The sequence below is a fragment of the Cucurbita maxima genome, unplaced genomic scaffold, assembly GCF_002738345.1.
Source record: "Cucurbita maxima cultivar Rimu unplaced genomic scaffold, Cmax_1.0 Cma_Scf00027, whole genome shotgun sequence".
Classification (NCBI taxonomy): Eukaryota; Viridiplantae; Streptophyta; class Magnoliopsida; order Cucurbitales; family Cucurbitaceae; genus Cucurbita; species Cucurbita maxima.
The window spans coordinates 385,175-403,590 of NW_019272043.1; the positions used below are offsets into that span (position 1 = coordinate 385,175).

Genomic DNA, 18,416 nt, shown 5'->3' on the forward strand with positions numbered 1-18,416 from the left:
ACTCGTATCGATGAAAGCACTACAAAACAGCCTGTATTATCGGGAATCCATATCTTCATGACACGTGTCATTTGTCAGCTTTGATCGCGTCAATGATCATCATCTTATTAACGGCACAGATCTGTCTTCAGCTGAGTGTTTATTTAAATCCGCATTTCCATTTTGCATTGCTTCATATTTCTGCGTTTACCGTCTTCGAACGTAAAGGAGTGCAGCTCGGATCACAGCCACTTTCTTTCTCACCTTATTAGCGCTTTCGTTAATCTTTCCGGTACGATGCGATTTTCTTCCGCTTTCTGTTGTTTTTCTGAGAAAAATGCCTGTAATGTGATTCTTTGTAGCGCTAAGTGGCATTGTTTTGATGATGGTGATGTTGTTGTTGTTGCTTATTCTTAGATTGTTGTTCGGATCACATTGTATGAAGGATCAGTAAATCAAACTCTGATTCCTATCTATTATAATGTACAAATCCATGCAGTTGCAAATTTTGTTGTTCTTCCGATTTTGATTTTGGTCTTCTTTGTCTTTACGATTGTTTATATGAGCGTTTTCTTTCATTTTCATTTGGAGATGAAAGTAGGAGAGTGTTTCTGTTTTTTTTTTTTTTTTAATCATTGCATTTGTTTCGATTAGACCGAAAATTACTGTGAATCAGTTTCATCATCGTTCTTTTGTATACATTTTTTTCGAAAAAAGGAAGATAAAAGGTTATCTATGGGAAAATTTAGCAGATCGTGATCTTTCTGGCTGATTAATGATGTGTTTGACATGTTTAATTATTTTGTGCTTAAATTTTTAATGGCAAATAAATCGTTTAGTCCTGATTTTCCTCTCTCTTTCTAAGTCTAGTTTATTGTTCTGAATGTTTTTTTTAATGTTTAATCGAAGATGGCAGAAGGAGAGGATATCCAGCCACTCGTCTGTGACAACGGAACTGGAATGGTTAAGGTATGTCTCTGCACACTTCATATATTCTGATGTATGTCCGTCTGTTAGGGAGATCTTTGATTTTCAATTGATATGGTCAATTTTAGGCTGGCTTTGCTGGAGATGATGCTCCAAGGGCCGTGTTCCCTAGTATAGTAGGTCGACCAAGGCATACTGGTGTGATGGTTGGTATGGGCCAAAAGGATGCGTATGTTGGGGATGAGGCTCAGTCCAAACGAGGTATATTGACTTTGAAATATCCTATAGAGCATGGTATCGTGAGCAATTGGGATGACATGGAGAAAATTTGGCATCATACCTTCTACAATGAACTCCGAGTGGCTCCTGAAGAGCACCCTGTCCTACTCACTGAAGCCCCTCTGAATCCTAAGGCAAATCGTGAAAAAATGACCCAAATCATGTTCGAGACCTTCAACGCTCCTGCCATGTATGTTGCCATTCAGGCTGTTCTTTCGCTCTATGCTAGTGGACGCACAACTGGTAAGCAGATTGATTAGACGAGCTTTGATTTCATCGAGCGAATTTACAGAATAATTTTTAACTTTTTTCCATTATCTGGTTCAAATTTCCTCCAGGTATTGTTATGGATTCTGGTGATGGTGTCAGTCATACTGTCCCAATTTATGAGGGATATGCTCTCCCCCATGCCATTCTTCGTCTCGACCTTGCTGGCCGTGATCTCACTGATGCCCTTATGAAAATCTTGACTGAACGTGGGTACTCCTTCACCACCTCAGCAGAGCGCGAAATTGTGAGAGATGTGAAGGAAAAACTAGCATACATTGCCCTCGATTACGAGCAAGAACTTGAAACTTCCAAAACTGGTTCATCTGTTGAGAAGAGTTATGAACTTCCAGATGGGCAGATTATCACAATCGGTGCAGAACGTTTCCGATGCCCTGAAGTTCTTTTCCAGCCTTCAATGATTGGAATGGAAGCTGCAGGCATCCACGAAACAACCTATAACTCCATCATGAAATGCGACGTTGATATCAGAAAGGATCTGTATGGAAACATTGTTCTTAGTGGAGGAACAACCATGTTCCCAGGCATTGCTGATCGAATGAGCAAAGAAATAACTGCATTAGCCCCAAGCAGCATGAAAATTAAGGTGGTAGCTCCTCCTGAAAGAAAGTACAGTGTCTGGATTGGTGGCTCCATTCTAGCCTCACTCAGCACGTTTCAGCAGGTATGTCTAGCGTTGATCATCATTGATAAACACATTTACTTACTATATCATATCAAATCAGTTAATCATTTAAAAACGGACTGCAGATGTGGATTGCAAAGGCCGAGTATGATGAGTCTGGCCCATCCATTGTGCACAGGAAATGCTTCTGATTTTCCCAGCCAAACCTGCTGCAACCAACCAGTACGACTGCATTTTGTTTTGTTTTCCTAAATTTTTTCGGTATTTATTTATTTATTTAAACTCATCACTTCATAAAAGCGATATGATATCGCTTATTGATATAGAATTTTCCGGCCGCTGTGCCGTTATGCAGCCTTGGTTTTTTTTTTTTTTTTGTCTCTCTCTTGAATTATTAGTTGAAAATAATAGAAATTAATCAAATTAATTTTAATAACATATAGTATCAATTAATGAAAAAAAAATAATAAATTTATAAATATTCGATGGGCATAAGCGTAAGCAGTTTGGTCTGACAGCGACATCTGCATGCAATCCATTGGGTGCCAAATATATTTAAAATAATAAAATAACATTTAAATCCTAAAGAATTATCCTCGAATATTCTTCCCTTTTTCTTTTATTATATTCCACACCCAATTCACGTACTCATCAAAAAAAATTTAAAAATTATATATATAAGATGCAAAATAATTATTAATTTGTGTTTGATATCTAAAAATAATTATTTTATAATGAATTTGTTATTTTATAATATAAACTCAAAATTAATAAATATTTTTGTGCTTTAATTTTTTTTTAGCTTGAATAATGGATAATAAATTAAAGATAATTTTCATCTCCACAAATTGCATTATGATCCAACAGTTGGCTAATTTGACTATGAATTTCCACGTTTATTTTCCTAATCAATCATTAGTGTTTCTAATCCAATCAGAACAGTCAGATTCTTTTTTTTTTCTTCTAAATATTTATTTTAAATAAGTTGTTACCTCTGGACCAATAGCAGAAAAGTGTATTTTATTTTATTTTATTTTATTTTATTTTGTAGTTTATGGCAATTGGTAAACATAAAAAAAATAATTTCTCGCTCCATTTCCATTAATGTTCATCCATCTCCCTTTTTTAATTATTTATTGTAAAAATAATTATTAAACAAAATTTTATCCCATTTATATATAACTTCTACTAATAAGTAGTAAAAATAAATAAATAAATAAATAAAACTACCCAAGATATATATATTTATAGAAAATATGATAAAATTATATTTTTTAGACAAAAAGTTCTAAAAAAAAAAGTTTCACCACTTTATCTTTCTTATGTGTTTGACGGGAAGAACTGCAAGATTCCAACAATAATGGAGGAAGGGAAGATCATTGATTCTGTGGCTAATTTTTTGCACTGCGTCTCAGATTCAAATCCCATCAAAATCACTGGTTAAAGAGATTCTTGCAGTGACCTTAAGTAGCCTCAATTCTGTCTTCTTCCATGGAGACGGCAACGAAAGGGCCAGAAGAAGAAGAAGAAGAAGAAGAAGAGTCTGCAATTGGCGAGGAGCGTTAATGGCGGACTGATTTTCAGACGAAAACGAAGAAGAATAGAAAAAGCCCTAAATTCTTATGGTTGGGTCGATGTCAAGTCTGCGCAAAAGTCAAGGGTTGTTTGGAATAAAGCAGCAGAAAAGGAATTATTCCCTTCAGAGAGTATAAAGAAAGGCGTAAGGCAAATCTCAGTTATAGGTGTTTCGGAGAGATAAACGCGCCACATGCCTTCCTTTTCCCCCACATCCCGTCGTTTGCCTCTGTTTTCGCCTCTGGCTTCTGATCGGAGTTGATGGAGCTCTTGAATCCGCCATATCCTCCTCATCTTCCTTCTTCTCTTAACGCCTTTCATGGCTTCTATTCGTCTTCGTCTTTGCTTCTTCCGATGGTGATCCCTCGTTTGCGTGGCGTCGTCGAAGAAGCTTCTTGCGACGACGACGACGGCGCTGATTTTGTTTATGTGGCTATTGGCAAATCAGTTGAGAAGTCTGCAAGTTTGCTTCGTTGGACATTCCGTCGCTTTCGTGATAAACAAATTCGTCTCCTCCATGTTCATCAGCTCTCTTCTGTCATTCCCACGCTACGTGAGTTTCTTCTTGATTCTATGTTATTTCTTCAGAACTTGCTAATTCCGGATCCAAATCGTTGCCCAATTGCAGTTTCCTTGTGATTCAAATCGTAATTGGGATTTGAAATGATTTGTTCATTTACTCTAGGCTTGCCATTGTATAACCATGGTGCGTTAATTTCAATGCAGTAGGGAAGCTACCTGCAAGCCAGGCGAATACAGATGTGGTGGCTGCATACAGGAAGAAGGAGTGGGAACAAACTTCTCGGGTTCTTGAAAACTACTTGGGATTTTGCCATAGAACCAAGGTCTGATTTAAACGTTTTTGCTTTATTTTATGTGGAATTGCGAAGCTGAAAGACTTCTAGTTCTTAAATATTAGTTCAAAATGGCTAAATCTTAAGCTATTTAGCTTCCATGTCTTCTGGTGCTCTCCATTGACTATGCTTTAAGATACATAATAACATCCTAGCTTCCACATGCTTGTGCATACCATAATCTATATGTGCATATGAGTTTTAGAAGGTATCATCTTTGTGCTTTTTTATTTCTTCATACAACGATTGGCTCAAACCTCATTGTATGTAGCCACTTATTCGAGATTTTAAAATCTTCTGAATTTCGTAATACTCATGTTAGTTGAACACGACTCTCCACAATGGTATGTTATTGTCCACTTTGAGCATAAGCTCTCATGGTTTTGCTTTGGGCTTCCCCAAAATGCCTCATACCAATGGAGATAGTATTTCTTGATTATAAACCCATGATCATTCCCTAAATTAGCCGATGTGGGACTTTCATCCAACAATGTTATAGGGTTGAGTTGTGCATAAGCTAGCTTGGCTACTTAGGGTATTAAAAGAAAGAAATCATAAAAATGATCTATGTTCATCCATCATAGTTTTTGAGTTATACAAATCTCCTAATTGTATGCTTCAAAGGCTGATACCTTACCTCAATTGTGAGTGAGAATCCCAATTTTGATGAGATTATCTTTCCTTTTGTCTTAATGGGTAGGAGTATTTCTTGTGTTCTTAGGACTTTCAATGTCGTCATTCATACCTCCAACTGAGACAGCAACTTGGAAAAACATAATTGAACATACTAGTTGGCATCATGGAACTAAATTACTTCGTTCTCATTTATTCTTTACTGGGTTATCTCATTTAGGAGTTACCTTTACAGGTCAAAGCTGGTATTGTTCTAATGGAAGCTGAACAAGTTCACACAGGGATAGTAGATTTGGTTAACAAATTCAAAGTTAGGAAGCTTGTCATGGGGACCATGGCGGATAGGTAAGTTGAGCATTGATCATTTGTTTTCACCCGATTCGGCCTTTTTTCTTAGAATTCATACTATATTGCTCTAGATCATCTGTTCTTCGTTAATGTTTAATGCAGTTGTGTGAAAGTGAAAGTAAAGAAGAGCTCTAGTAAAGCAGATTATGCTGCCAGAAATATCCCCTTTCCATGTGAGATATGGTTTGTCAACAAAGGGAAGCATGTATGGACCAGAGAAGCTGTTGAAGGCTCAAGTTCTGCTTCATCATTGTTTCTTCCCGAGCTGGCTATCACAGAAAACTTTCCTGCTCAGTCATCTCTGAATGATGAGAGTCACTCATTCAACCTGGAAGATTCTCAATCTAGTTCTGCTAATGCTATAATTGAAGGCTTAAACTGCATTAACAAGGAACCCTTTGATGTAGAAGGCGTTGTGTCGAGTTCTTCGGATAGATACTTTCCCTGCCCTCTGCAGATTTCTTCCAGTCCTGCTAGCTCAAGCTCTGATTCAGGACATTCATCAGTTGAAGGGAGAGAGTCAACAAGCTCTGATTCAAGGGTTGAGGAAAGGGGTTTATATGGTGAACTTAAAGATGCCGTTATAGAAGCAGAGGCATCAAGGAATGAAGCAATTGAGATGCATTGGATGTGTAGAAAGATGGAACAAAGTGCTGCAGAATCCATAAAAAAGGTAACCATAATTTTTATGCATTGTGTATGAACTTACTTCTAGGATGCCCTGTCATAAGAATTTAGTTACTCTATCAATCTAAGATAATCTTTTGTTTACTTTTAGTTCAAGGTCTTCAAATGTGTCAATGAACATGAAATTGATCTTAGGAAAGAGATTGAGAGAATGTTGAGGACTACCATTGAGAAGAAAGAAACTCTCTCAGAAGAAAGAACTGAAATACTTGAGGAGCTAGAGAGGACATTGAAAACTCTTACTCTTCTTGACACTCAGACACGGCAAGTAACTCGAAAGCATGAAGAAGCCATTACAGAACTCAAAATTATACAAGCTTCCATTGCAGCTCTCAGGAAGGAAAAGCAGACGATTCAAAGCCAAAAGATAGATGCTCTGAATTGGCTGTCCAAATGGAAACATGAGAAGGCTGCTTCTGCAAATTATAACAGATCGATCGGATTTGTGGAGAATCAAACTCAGCTGGCTGAATTTTCATTGTTGGAACTACAAACAGCCACATGTGGCTTCTCTGAAAGCTTCAAGATTGCTCAGGGAGGATATGGTTGTCTTTACAAGGGTGAAATGTTGGGTAAGACTGTTGCCATAAGGAAGCTGCATCCACATTATGTATTGGGTCCAGCTGAGTTTCAAAATGAGGTCAAATTTCTAAACCAGATATTAAAAGATCTATTCTTCTTTGTGTTTAAGGCTGATGATTCAAATTAGCCTCTCTTCTGCTTGCAGGTTGAAGTATTGGGTAAACTACAACATCCTCATTTGGTGACTTTGCTTGGTGTATGCACGGAAGCCTGCTCTTTGGTATACGAGTATTTTCCCCATGGGAACCTCCAAAATCACCTTTTCCCTAAAGGCAATACTCCTCCGCTGACATGGAAGACTCGAGCACGGATAATCGCTGAAATTGCAAGTGCCCTTTGCTTCTTGCACTCTTCAAAACCTGAAAACACTGTCCATGGGGATCTGAAGCCTGAAAACATTCTTTTGGATTCTGAATTCATCTCCAAGATCTGTGATTTTGGTATTTACAGGCTGATATCTGAAGACACACTGTACTGCCCAAGTTTTAGGAGAAGCACTGAACCAAAGGGTGCCTTTTCATATACAGATCCAGAGTGTCAGCGAGATGGAGTTCTCACGCCCAAGTCTGACGTTTATTCCTTTGGGCTGATCATTTTGCAGTTGCTCACAGGGAAACCAATAGTTGGATTAGTAGGTGAGTTGCGCAAGGCCATTTCATTTGGTCAACTCGAGTCCGTTTTAGACTTGTCTGCGGGAGAGTGGCCTATTGATGTTGCTAAGCGGTTCCTAGACATTGGTCTACAATGTTGTGAACTGAAGGGGAGTGATCGACCTGAGCTGACACCTAGTCTCGTGAGAGAATTAAAGCAACTGCATGTCTCAGAAGAGAGACCTGTGCCATCTTATTTCTTGTGCCCCATTCTTCAGGTTAGTGGTTTCTTATCTTTTTTCAAATGTGTGTATTTGTTTACCAATGATTTACAACATGCTAGAAAGTTCTTTCATGTTAAAATGGTTTTGAAATTTACTTTGGTAGTGAAAGCTAAAGCTAGTGCCCTTCATGTTTGAATCTCTTAGGAACAAAATCATGATTTTATGGGCTCACATATTGTAACAGCCCAAGCCTACTGCTAGTAGATATTGTCTTTTTGGGCATCCCTTTCTGGGCTTCCCCTCAATGTTTTAAAACTCGTATGCTAGGGAGAGGTTTCCACACCTTTGTAAGGAATGGTTTGCTCCCCTGTCCAACTAATGTGGAATTTCACAATCCACCCTCCTTGGGTCCCAGTGTTCTCGCTGGCACACCGCCCCATAACCTATCTCTGAAACCATTTGTAACAGCCCAAGCCTACTGCCAACAAATATTTTTCTCTTTGGATTTTTCCTTTGGGCTTCCCCTCACGGGTATAAAACGCGTATGCTAGGGAGAGATTTTCACACCCTTATAAGGAATGTTTCGTTTTCTTCTCTAACTCCACGTATATACTGGATTTGTTTCAGGAGATCATGCTGGATCCCCAAGTGGCTGCAGATGGTTTCACGTACGAAGGAGAAGCTATACGTGAATGGTTAAGCAATGGCCGGGAAACTTCTCCAATGACCAATTTGAAACTCAGCCACCCGCAGCTTACTCCAAATCATGCTGTGCGTCTTGCCATTCAAGATTGGCTTTCCAGAGTTTGACAATCCCACCTATCTAACAGGTCTGATTGGTGTATAATATGTTGTTTATATTATCACAAAGCTATGTCTATGTTCCTATGCCATCCTTCGTCAGTGTAGATACTTGAAATTTTGCAGAAATAAAATACATCTTTGCTCTGGTTTTTCCCCCTAAATTCTGGAGTATTACTTCCCAACCAAACAAGAATCATAAATAAGAGAGTCCGAAGGTTAAGGTGTCCTACAGCTGAGGTGCAAAGGAATCAGTAGACAGCTGAGTGCAGTTCAAAGGGCACTCAATCTCCTATATGTCAAAATTTAATGTCCCAAAATGAGAGAGAATGGAGGGTCTGCCCTTCACTCTTCATCTTCCCAACTGATATTTCCTTTGCATTTACTGATAGAATTCCAGAGGAGATAACAGTTGGGAGAATCATAACTAATCCATTTCCTATCTCAATCTCTACCTTACATTCTCATTTCCCCACGTGTCCTGTTGTACCTCGTTTGGGACCCACTGTTCTGTCGGACGGTGGCTGCCACTGTCTTGAGTTTTAATTGGTGGGTCTGTCTCTTCTTCACTCTGTTTTGGTCAACTTTGTCTGATTTATTACTCCAACTACATCAACGCATCCAACTCTATTAAATAAGTCAGTTGAGCTGATCAGCTCATATTTACTCTCTTCCTTTTTTGGGGTTCGAATTAAATTCCATACAAAATTTTCAAACTGCAACTACTCTGGTTGAAATGCAAAGGGAATTGATTGTTCTAAGCATTGTTTAACAGGTCAATTCCTTGAAAACATTGAATGTATTGATGTTTCAATGTTTCTTGATGAAATATGTTTCTGTAAATCATTGATCGGGAACGGTCTTTCGACTGGAACCCCTACGAACCGTCAGCTCATGCCATCGGAGATGGCCAGAAACAAATACTGAGAGATGACTGAGAGAAGACCCAGAAAGAGAACAGGAAGAAGAAGAAGAGAGGAGAGACCATTGTTCAAAAAGGAATATAAGATCAATTATTCAGAAATTACAAATTTTTCCTTCTTTGACAGTTTTTTCTTTTCTTTTTTTTATTAAAAAAGAACAAGCTTTTGCACTTTACATCTCCTTGCCACCAAGTAAACTGCAGAATTAAGTTCATGAGGCAATTCCAAGAACCTTAATCGCCGTTTCTTACAATGGTGATCAGGGAAAAAAGAGAAAAATGAACATAAAGAAAAAAGCCTGACCTTTTACTGAGTTCTTCTCTATATCATCTACCTGCTTCTTTCCACTATTTTATACACAGGATCTCCAGATCCTCCCTTCTAATGAAATTACAATGATCGATACATCGTCGTGGTACTTCCTCCGGTCACCCTGTGGTATTTTGAGTAACTCGTGGAAATCCATACCTGTATATAACCATATAGCCAAGTTCAGCATAGTGTTCATATTTTGAAAAGACGACAAGAGAGAAGCATTTAGGGTGGGTGTTGTTTTGTACCAGCTCTCTTTGCAGCCCGAAACAGCAGTAGTTCAACCAGATGTTGTGCCGGGTCTCCTTCGGGTTGCAAGGTGATGAAAAGTTCGACTTCCGAAACAGCTTCCTCGTTCGTGAAGTACTGGTAGAGTCCATCAGATGATAGTATCAAAAACCTGTCTTTTGGTCCCAATCTGTGGTGGTAGAGAGATGGTAGACAATTGATATATGGCGATCCCCCGACGTAGTTGATTCTGAACATTTCCAACAGTGCATTGTTCCATTTAGGCTGCTCATAAGAACAAAAATGACCAATGTTAATGCACAACTTTGCATCAGTCCAGGGTGAAGAAGATGATTCAGTTCTCAGTCCCTATGGCAAAGCAGCCAGTTCATTTAACAAGCATAACTCATGGGATCGACAGGCTGAATCGAGTCGAGATATTAAGATGCTTATCACTTTCATCAATGAATCAGTGGATAAGAATGATGAGACAAGTTCCATGCCTTGATTAAATGATAACAACTCGAACGAGTATAATCAACCAGGACGAAAAATGGTAGAGATACGAACATTCGCGGTCGAGATTAATGCAATTCAATTCATAACGAGCCAGACCAATTACGCATTCAAAAGTGCTTGAAAGGAACAATTCATATAAGAGCAAGGCATGGTATTTTGAAAAGATCACCAACCTGTTTGAGGAACCCAGCACCGAACGCCCGAGTAACCTTCAACGAGCCTTTCACACGGTCGTTCATCACGGCACCAGCATCATCAGGATGTTCATTTTTTATTCTCTGAACTTCCTGTAAACCAAATCACAAAAGAATTAAATCTTTCACATCATTTCAGAACAAAGCCTAAAGAACACTCAATCACCTCATCAACACTGGTGCTGTGATCCATGGAAAGCTGAAAAGCAGCAAGGTTAGCTGATGTGAATTGTCTATCTCCATCTAATGCTTCAATGTCATGAACTGGCTCTTCATTAATCCTCTCCAAATCCTGTTGAATCTTCCCGAGCCAATAATCGGGCTCCGCCTTCTGCGCTAAAACAGCTCGGCTATCGCCAACGTTCATCACATAAACATCATCTCCCTTCATAAGCATCACGAGCACACAAGAACCCATCAAAGCCAGTTCAGGATTTTCATCGAGCATCTTGTCTGCAATATCCAAATAGGCCTCCTCTGTTTTCTTCAATGCCTGGGACAAAGCTTTCAAAACATCCGAATGATTAATCGACCTCGAACCGTTCGACGACGCAGATCGATTCAACTGCTCCTTTAACCTCCGATCGAGCTCTAATCGTTCCTGATCCCATTCGCACTTCCATTTCCGCTGATTATCCTCCCATTTCTCAGAAGCTCCTTTGAACTTTCCTCTTGAATTCTTACCTTTTTTTCTCCTCGAATTTGATCCAGAATTCGCATCGCCACTAGCACAAGGATGATTCTCTTGTTCAACACACTGAGAACAAGCGTTAACCTGCGAACAATCTCTTGTTTCTGGACAAGGATGATTCTCAGATCGAACAGGGGAAGTTGCCGGAGCGGCGACTCCGGCAGAATCGAGCTTTTCATCCCATAACAAACCTTTAAGTTCCTTATGAACAAAGGAGTATAGATTCGATAAAAGGTAATCAGGAGCATCAGGACCGTTAAATCCATCGTAAATCCCGACGAAAACCCAACCATGTTCTTCCGAAACCACCACATGAACACGATCTTCCCCTGCTTTTCCTTGAGCCCACTGCAGATTTTGGCTCTCCATTGAATCATCGTCTTCCAAACTTCCCTCACTACTGAAATTTAAACTACTCACAGTCAAATTCTCATTATGTTTCTCGGGCATGACGATCCAATCGGGTTCTTTTACCGCTTTAATTGGAGCCACAATGGAATTTTGCCCTCGATAAATCGACTTCGAAATTACGCTTCTCAAAATCCGAATTAGCCGGCCTTTTCTCGATCCAGATCTGGAATTAAATCCTCCACCATGAGAGAAACTTCTCTGAAATTCGCAAGATGTAGAATTATCAAGAGGACCCGAAAAAATCCCCCGATCCAATGGACCCGACATAAACCCTCGTTCAATTGGACCCGATAAAAACCCTCTTTCCAAAGGACCCGAACTAGGGATTCCACTGAAATTACCCGGAATCGGACCCGAATTAATCATGTTTTTAGGGATCGGCTGCAAAGGAATTGAAGCGAAAGAAGTCGAACTCTCAAAAGCCGCCGCTCGATCAATGCTATTGTACGAATACAGATCAACAAGAGCCGTAGAAAGAGGCGTCGATGTATTGGCACTTACAGAGGCGCCGGAAATTGATCGGAAAGTGGTGGTTTCATCGGAATGAACTTTTGAAGACGACAGCCTCAAAGGATCCGGCCGGACATAGCAGAACGAGTGTCCAAGCCCTTCATCGAGTGGATTCGATAACAGAACAGAAATATCCGGCCGCCGCCTACCGTCGCTAATTCCGGTGAAGCAAACGCCGAGCTTCCCAATCCCGTTGCCCATCGGGATTTCTTTTATATAAAAAAAAAAAAAAATTGAAAACTTTAGAAACAAAATCGAATTTTTCAGTGACCAAAACAGCTAATGATATGGATATTTCATAGTGTCCACAGAGAGAAAAATGGAGAACAAACGGAAGACGAGTGGAAGATGAAGAAGAAGACGAGGCAGAAGAGAGAGAAAGAGAGACAAAGGCGTTGACTTTAGAGTAGCGATTGTTTGAAATAAGAAAAACGCCGTCTTGGTTTCAAATCTATAAAAATTAAAAATTAAAAATTTTAAAAAATAAAATAAAGTTTAAATTTCATTATTTTCCGTAGGGTGGGGCGTTGACTATAGTTGGTTGTTTAACTCGGACTCAAATATAGACAGCTTTCTTTAATTTAGCGTTGATAAATATAAATATAAATATATATTTTTTTAAATCCTTAACCTTCTCAAGTGGACAAGTGTTACACTCACGCGCGGGTGAAGTGGGCCCCATTTTAAAATCGACGACCCGAGTTTAATCCGCAGGAAACGTTTAGCACGCGTATAAATCGGCGAGTTGGATGAGGTGGCAATACAACAAGAAAGTAAAAAGTCAAACGGGAAAAATGAAATGAATACAAGTTTGCATGGAGAACCACGTCACCATCACCGTTGGATCAAAAACAATGGTTTGATGAAAATACTGGTTGACTGACACCTGTCAAGTTCCCACAGCATTCTTGTCTACGCCTTCTTCTCTGCCCCCTCCTGCAGCTAAATTTGACTTTTTTTTTCCTAATTAATTAAATCTGAAAATTGCAAATTATTAATTACTCTTATAAGTAAATAAAAATTTTAAAAATACTTTGCCTGTTTATTTTATTATTTTATTATTTTATTATTTATTATTTATTATTTATTATTTTGGAGTGTGTGTTGGGTTTGATTATTTATTGAATTTGGTGTGGTGGAGTGGTTGCCGGTTAGTAATTGCGTTGCATTTACTACAATTTGAGAGTATTAGGTAGCCTTGACTTAGCTTTTTTTTTCCTCCTAATTTTATTTTGAATTCCTATATTTTCCCATGTTTTTTATTATTTGTAATTTAAACGCAAATTTCATTTTGATTTCTAAATTTTATTTAAAAAAATCAAAATTTACCATTAAAAAGAAGAAATGAATAATGTGTAGGTTTGAATACCATAATTATAAAAAACTATTACGAGAGTGTATCACTATTGAATCGAACGGATTCTTGTTTGGTCTTTGGTGTTTAGCCTTTAACCATGGTTGAAGTCTATCGACTTTAGTCTTTAGTTGACTCTTACAGGGATTGACCTCAATAACCTTAGTTGACACCAAAAGAGTCGACCTCTGGGGTCAGTCGCTTAACCCTTTTGTTTATGTTTGATTTCTAAATTTTTTATTGAGCTTATGATCGATACTAAAAGAAAATACGATGTCATTTTAAAAGGAAAAAAAATCAATATATTTTAGATAAAATTATACAAAAATTTATTTGAATTTTAGAAATTAAATTTGTGTAATTTTTAAAGGGCATAAATAGTCCACTTTTTTTATTACTATTATTCCGTTCATATTTATATTAAACTTCGCGTTTTTCTTCGTTGAATTTTTGTGTTAACAGAAAAATAATTTTCAACTCAGAGCAGATTAAAAAAAGTCTAAATAAATTTATTATTTTCATTTAATATTCAAAACTTCATTATTATTTTAAAAAATTCCTCTTTTACCATTTCCATTTTCCGCCCATCAACTCATTCAATCTATTATTAGAAATAAAAACATTTTAAAATAAAAATTAATTTCATTTATAAAAAAATAGAAATAAATAATTGTCCGTTCAAGTTGCATAAAATTGGCATTGTGGAGGTCAATTAGGCGTTAAATCAATTAATATAAAATGACCCATAAGGGTATATATCTCTCCACTTCCATTTCATTTTCGACGTGGTCCAATTACAACCATCCACGTGGAAAATAAAAGCATTATGTGGACTATTGTGAGACAAATCCAAATGGTTTTTAGGTACATGCTGACATCCAACACCACCAATACTGGAGAAAAATAAAATTAAAAAATTAGAAAAATTAGAGAAAAATAAAATTAATCCAATTCTCACGATTTTTTTTTTTTAAAAAAAAAACAAGTTAAAATTATAATTAAATGCTTGAATTAGTCAAATTTGAAATAAATAAAAATAATAAAATAAGTCATAAATATTTCAAGTGGGGAAAGCTTACGAAACCACCATCTCCACAAACTCCCCCCATTTGTTTTATATCCCTTGTCTTTTTCACACACTTTTATTTTTAGAAATATAAAATAATAATTAATTTTCTAATTAAATCTGGCTCCAATCAGGTGTCTCCGTCCAAATCCATCCCTTTAAGGTGAGCGTTCTTATCAGGACATTGCCTCATGTCAACCTACTTCGAGGAACAGCCGTTGAGAACGGGTTGTGATGGCCAACAACATCTCGAGATTCGTGATTGCTTCAAGACATATGAACCATGTCGATGGGAATCGTGATGACAAGATGAGATGCAACGTTGACAAACCTTGGTCCGAGCAGAGGCAAGGTCGAGCCGAATGGCTTGGCCTAGTGTAGAGACAAGTCGGATGTGTCGCTAAAAGAAACTTGGATTCCGCACAAGCGATGTTCGTTTGATTGGCGAAAACAAACCTCACCTAAGGTCCGACGAGCCAGGGTAAAAAACAAACCTCACTTAAGGTTGATCGTGAGCGTGTCAAGATTACGACACCACATGTAGATATTGTCCTCTTTGGACAATCCTTCAAGCTTTCCCTTAAGACTTTAAGACGCGTCTGTTAAAAGAAGGTTTCTACACCCTTATAAAGGGTGTTTTATTATCCTCCCCAACTAACGTGGGACATCACAAATATAAATAATTATTATATATTTAATTGAATATAACATTTTATCAACCTATATAAATCACATCACTTCTTTTTTTCAATTTTAAATAATATTATTATAGAGAAGTAATTATATTTTGAACATTAAATTATGATTTAAAAAAATAGTTTAATCGAATATAATCTAAAATGTATTTTATTCACAAAATTATAATTTTATTTTATTTTAGATTAATGAGATTAATATTAGGAATTTAGGATAAAAAACAGAATAATTTAATTATTTAAAAAAAATATAATAAATATGAATAATATAATTATTAACACGTTGAAAGTTTGAATATGGTTGGGAAGTGGGGCACTATATAAGCAAGTGATTAAGAAAAAATTAGTAGTCAAACCAAATGAGTTTGTCGTCCTAATCTTACCCATAATTATTATTTAATTAACCAACTTGATATATTTTTTTATATATAAAAAGATTTGAAAATAATGGATGAAATTACACTTCTATAATATCACGTATATATATTAAAAAAAACTGAAAAGGAAATAAATTAAAATATATAAAACTTATTGGAATAATTAATGATTCCCAACTACATAAAGATTATGATTAATGCATATAATTTTGGTTAATTAAATGCATGATTCATCTAGAAGGAAAGATCCGCAGCCTCGTCCATTGACTAATCTTTGTTTAAATATTAATCTCTATAAATAATATGATATAAGTTTAGATCTTGAATATTTGACTTGTGTTTATGTAATTTTGATTGGATTTCTTTGTAGATTTGTACCAATTTGAGGGAGATAAATGTAATTTGAAGTAAATTTCACTCCATTTCTATATTTTATTTTATTTTATTTTATTTTTAAATTATCTACCTGTTTCCAGCTTTCCCTCTGGGCTTTATAACTCCTCAATCTTTGGGGCCTAGTGTTCTTATTGGCACATCGCGTGTGCTAGGAGAAGGTTTCCACACCCTTATAAAGGGTGTTCTGTTCTCTTCCCGAACAAATGTGGGGCATCATAGCACAAGTTATGAAGGGTTAAAAGGGTTTTTTTAGGTCCTAATCAAAATTCGTGAACTTAATTGATATTTATGGGATGAATTCACCAATTCAGTGCAAAATGTAATAGTTGTTCGGGATATTAGTTCATAATTAGGAATTTTAGGGTTTTGAAGCTCGTGGAGTTGATTATTAAATAAATAATAAAAAAAGACGTGAGATTTTTGAAACGTGTATTTCAAAAATTAAGTTACATCGAGTTCGATTAATCAATTTTTTAGGATATATATATATATATATATATATATATATATATATATATATATATATATAGTTTTTAATTTTATTATTTAATATTTTATTTTTTTTTTATTGTGTATCAGTATTTTGACCAATTTTATGTGAAGCAATTGTCTCAATTATATCCAAATTAAAATTATATGTTTAGTTTCTCGAGAAATAAAGTAATATTATGGGACTATTAAAATTTTCAAGTATTTTTTAGAATTTAATTTTAAAATATAATACTTGAAAGAAGGATGATTAAATCTACTTAAAATTATTAAAATTAACAATATATATATATATATTTAAAATCAAGAATAAAAAGAAAAATACCCGTAATATTGCACATTTTAGGCTTTAAAAAAAATAAATTACACTAAATTTAATTGATATTTAATATAATATGCCGATTTGACCAAACCAAACCAAATTTAACTCTCAATTATTTGACTTTTGAAGGCATAATTGCATTTATTTTTTCGAATAAGAAAAATATTTATTTGCTTTCTAAGTCGAGGAAGACAAATTCTTTGAAACCATTTTTCACCAACCTTATTTTTCATAAGGATAAATGATTACAATTTTTTTTTAAATAATAATAATATATTTTGAACAATAAACTTTTAAAATAATTATTTAACGAAGGGTTAAAATATTTAGTTTGTTTCATTATTCTAGCCGACCAACCCGAGTTCTTCTAGCATAACTTGTCATCGCTTACTTGCTTCTTAAAAAAATTTTAGTTGGTCACTTACATAGAATTGTTCTAAATCAATTAGGCTTGATTTTCGGGTTCTTATGATCGAGCTATAAAAAATAATGGTGCATTCGATTAATTTTCTTTCTATCTGGGTTGAATTAATTTTTTGCAAAATTGAAAATATTCGGTTCGATTTCTTTTTGGTCAATTCAACCCAATCACACTTGGCTTTTTAAAAAATTAAGAATATTAATAGTAATAAATATTTAAGAGATTTTAGTTATTAATATATCATGTATTGCTAATAATAATTAAAAAAACAATCTGATAATCCAACCCCATCCAAATATAGAGGGTTAAGTTGATTTGGATTTTGAACTTGGTTTACGTTCTTCATTCACCAACTCAACCAATTCGTGGTTGTTAGATAAACACGACTCTCCACAATGGAATGATATTGTCTGCTTTGAACATAAGCTCTCATGACTTTGCTTTGGGCTTCCCAGAAGGCATCGTACCTCTCCTACGAGGCCTTTTGGGGGAGCCCAAAGCAAAGCCATGTGAGACTTTCATCCAACCGTAGTTATTCACCTAACCCGAGTTTACCCAAAACTAGAAAATAATATTTAAACCCAAATTTATTTAGATACAAGTGTGTAAAGAAAAATATTTAGGGGAGAATCGAGAAATTCTAACAATTTGACTTAGGGAAAGAAATGGAAAATAAGGTCACTTTCTAAGCATTGTTTTGTTTGGATTTCCCTATTTTGACCAACACTCCTTTAGCTCCACCAACAATTTCACTTCTCTTCTTCCTCTATGGCCACACTTTGAACTTGTTTTGGTCAATTCTCATGCCCACAAATTCTACCTACAAATTGGAATCGTTCAAAGCTCGGCTCGATTCAATTAATATACATATAAAGCTATCCCGATAATGCATAATTTAAGGATTTAAAAGTATTGAATAATTTGATATGAGTATTTTTTTTTTTTTGGCTAAATTAATAAATATTGCTTAGTATTTTATTTAAAAAATATATTTTTTTTAAAGTAGTATTAACCTCCTTAACCTTAGTAAATTTTTTTTTAAAAAATATTTGGTAAAAAAGGTGTATTTTAATTTTTTTAAATTTAAAGATATTAATGTTATTTTTTTAATAGTAT

At 35.9% G+C, this 18,416-nt stretch overlaps 3 protein-coding genes across 5 annotated transcripts; 2 read left to right on the forward strand and 1 right to left on the reverse strand.

Moving 5' to 3' along the window:
• The first annotated feature begins 188 nt into the window (after nucleotides 1-188).
• On the forward strand, nucleotides 189-2,455 carry LOC111499546 (actin). Of its 2 annotated transcripts, none has more exons than XM_023151120.1 (5): nucleotides 189-271; nucleotides 876-948; nucleotides 1,035-1,428; nucleotides 1,524-2,137; nucleotides 2,224-2,455. In XM_023151120.1, the coding sequence occupies exons 2-5, from the start codon at nucleotides 889-891 to the stop codon at nucleotides 2,287-2,289; spliced, it is 1,134 nt and encodes a 377-aa protein (XP_023006888.1). In that variant the 5' UTR covers nucleotides 189-271; nucleotides 876-888; the 3' UTR covers nucleotides 2,290-2,455. The 2 variants fall into 2 exon arrangements, with proteins under 2 accessions (XP_023006888.1, XP_023006889.1); XM_023151121.1 differs by having other exon boundaries at nucleotides 192-271; nucleotides 889-948.
• Nucleotides 2,456-3,413: 958 nt separating this feature from the next.
• LOC111499915 (U-box domain-containing protein 33-like) lies at nucleotides 3,414-8,552 on the forward strand. The gene is made up of 7 exons (XM_023151642.1): nucleotides 3,414-4,226; nucleotides 4,400-4,518; nucleotides 5,396-5,505; nucleotides 5,611-6,181; nucleotides 6,287-6,835; nucleotides 6,923-7,645; nucleotides 8,219-8,552. Exons 1-7 carry the CDS (start codon nucleotides 3,935-3,937, stop codon nucleotides 8,399-8,401), a joined length of 2,547 nt encoding a protein of 848 aa, XP_023007410.1. The 5' UTR covers nucleotides 3,414-3,934; the 3' UTR covers nucleotides 8,402-8,552.
• An 823-nt stretch (nucleotides 8,553-9,375) lies between these two features.
• On the reverse strand, nucleotides 9,376-12,589 carry LOC111499916 (probable protein phosphatase 2C 4). 2 transcript variants are annotated; one of them, XM_023151643.1, is made up of 4 exons: nucleotides 10,735-12,586; nucleotides 10,548-10,661; nucleotides 9,876-10,140; nucleotides 9,376-9,783 (listed from the first exon to the last, which is right to left on the reverse strand). In XM_023151643.1, the coding sequence occupies exons 1-4, from the start codon at nucleotides 12,379-12,381 to the stop codon at nucleotides 9,668-9,670; spliced, it is 2,142 nt and encodes a 713-aa protein (XP_023007411.1). In that variant the 5' UTR covers nucleotides 12,382-12,586; the 3' UTR covers nucleotides 9,376-9,667. The 2 variants fall into 2 exon arrangements, with proteins under 2 accessions (XP_023007411.1, XP_023007412.1); XM_023151644.1 differs by lacking the exons at nucleotides 9,376-9,783; nucleotides 9,876-10,140 and adding an exon at nucleotides 10,160-10,489 and having other exon boundaries at nucleotides 10,528-10,661; nucleotides 10,735-12,589.
• Nucleotides 12,590-18,416: the final 5,827 nt, after the last annotated feature.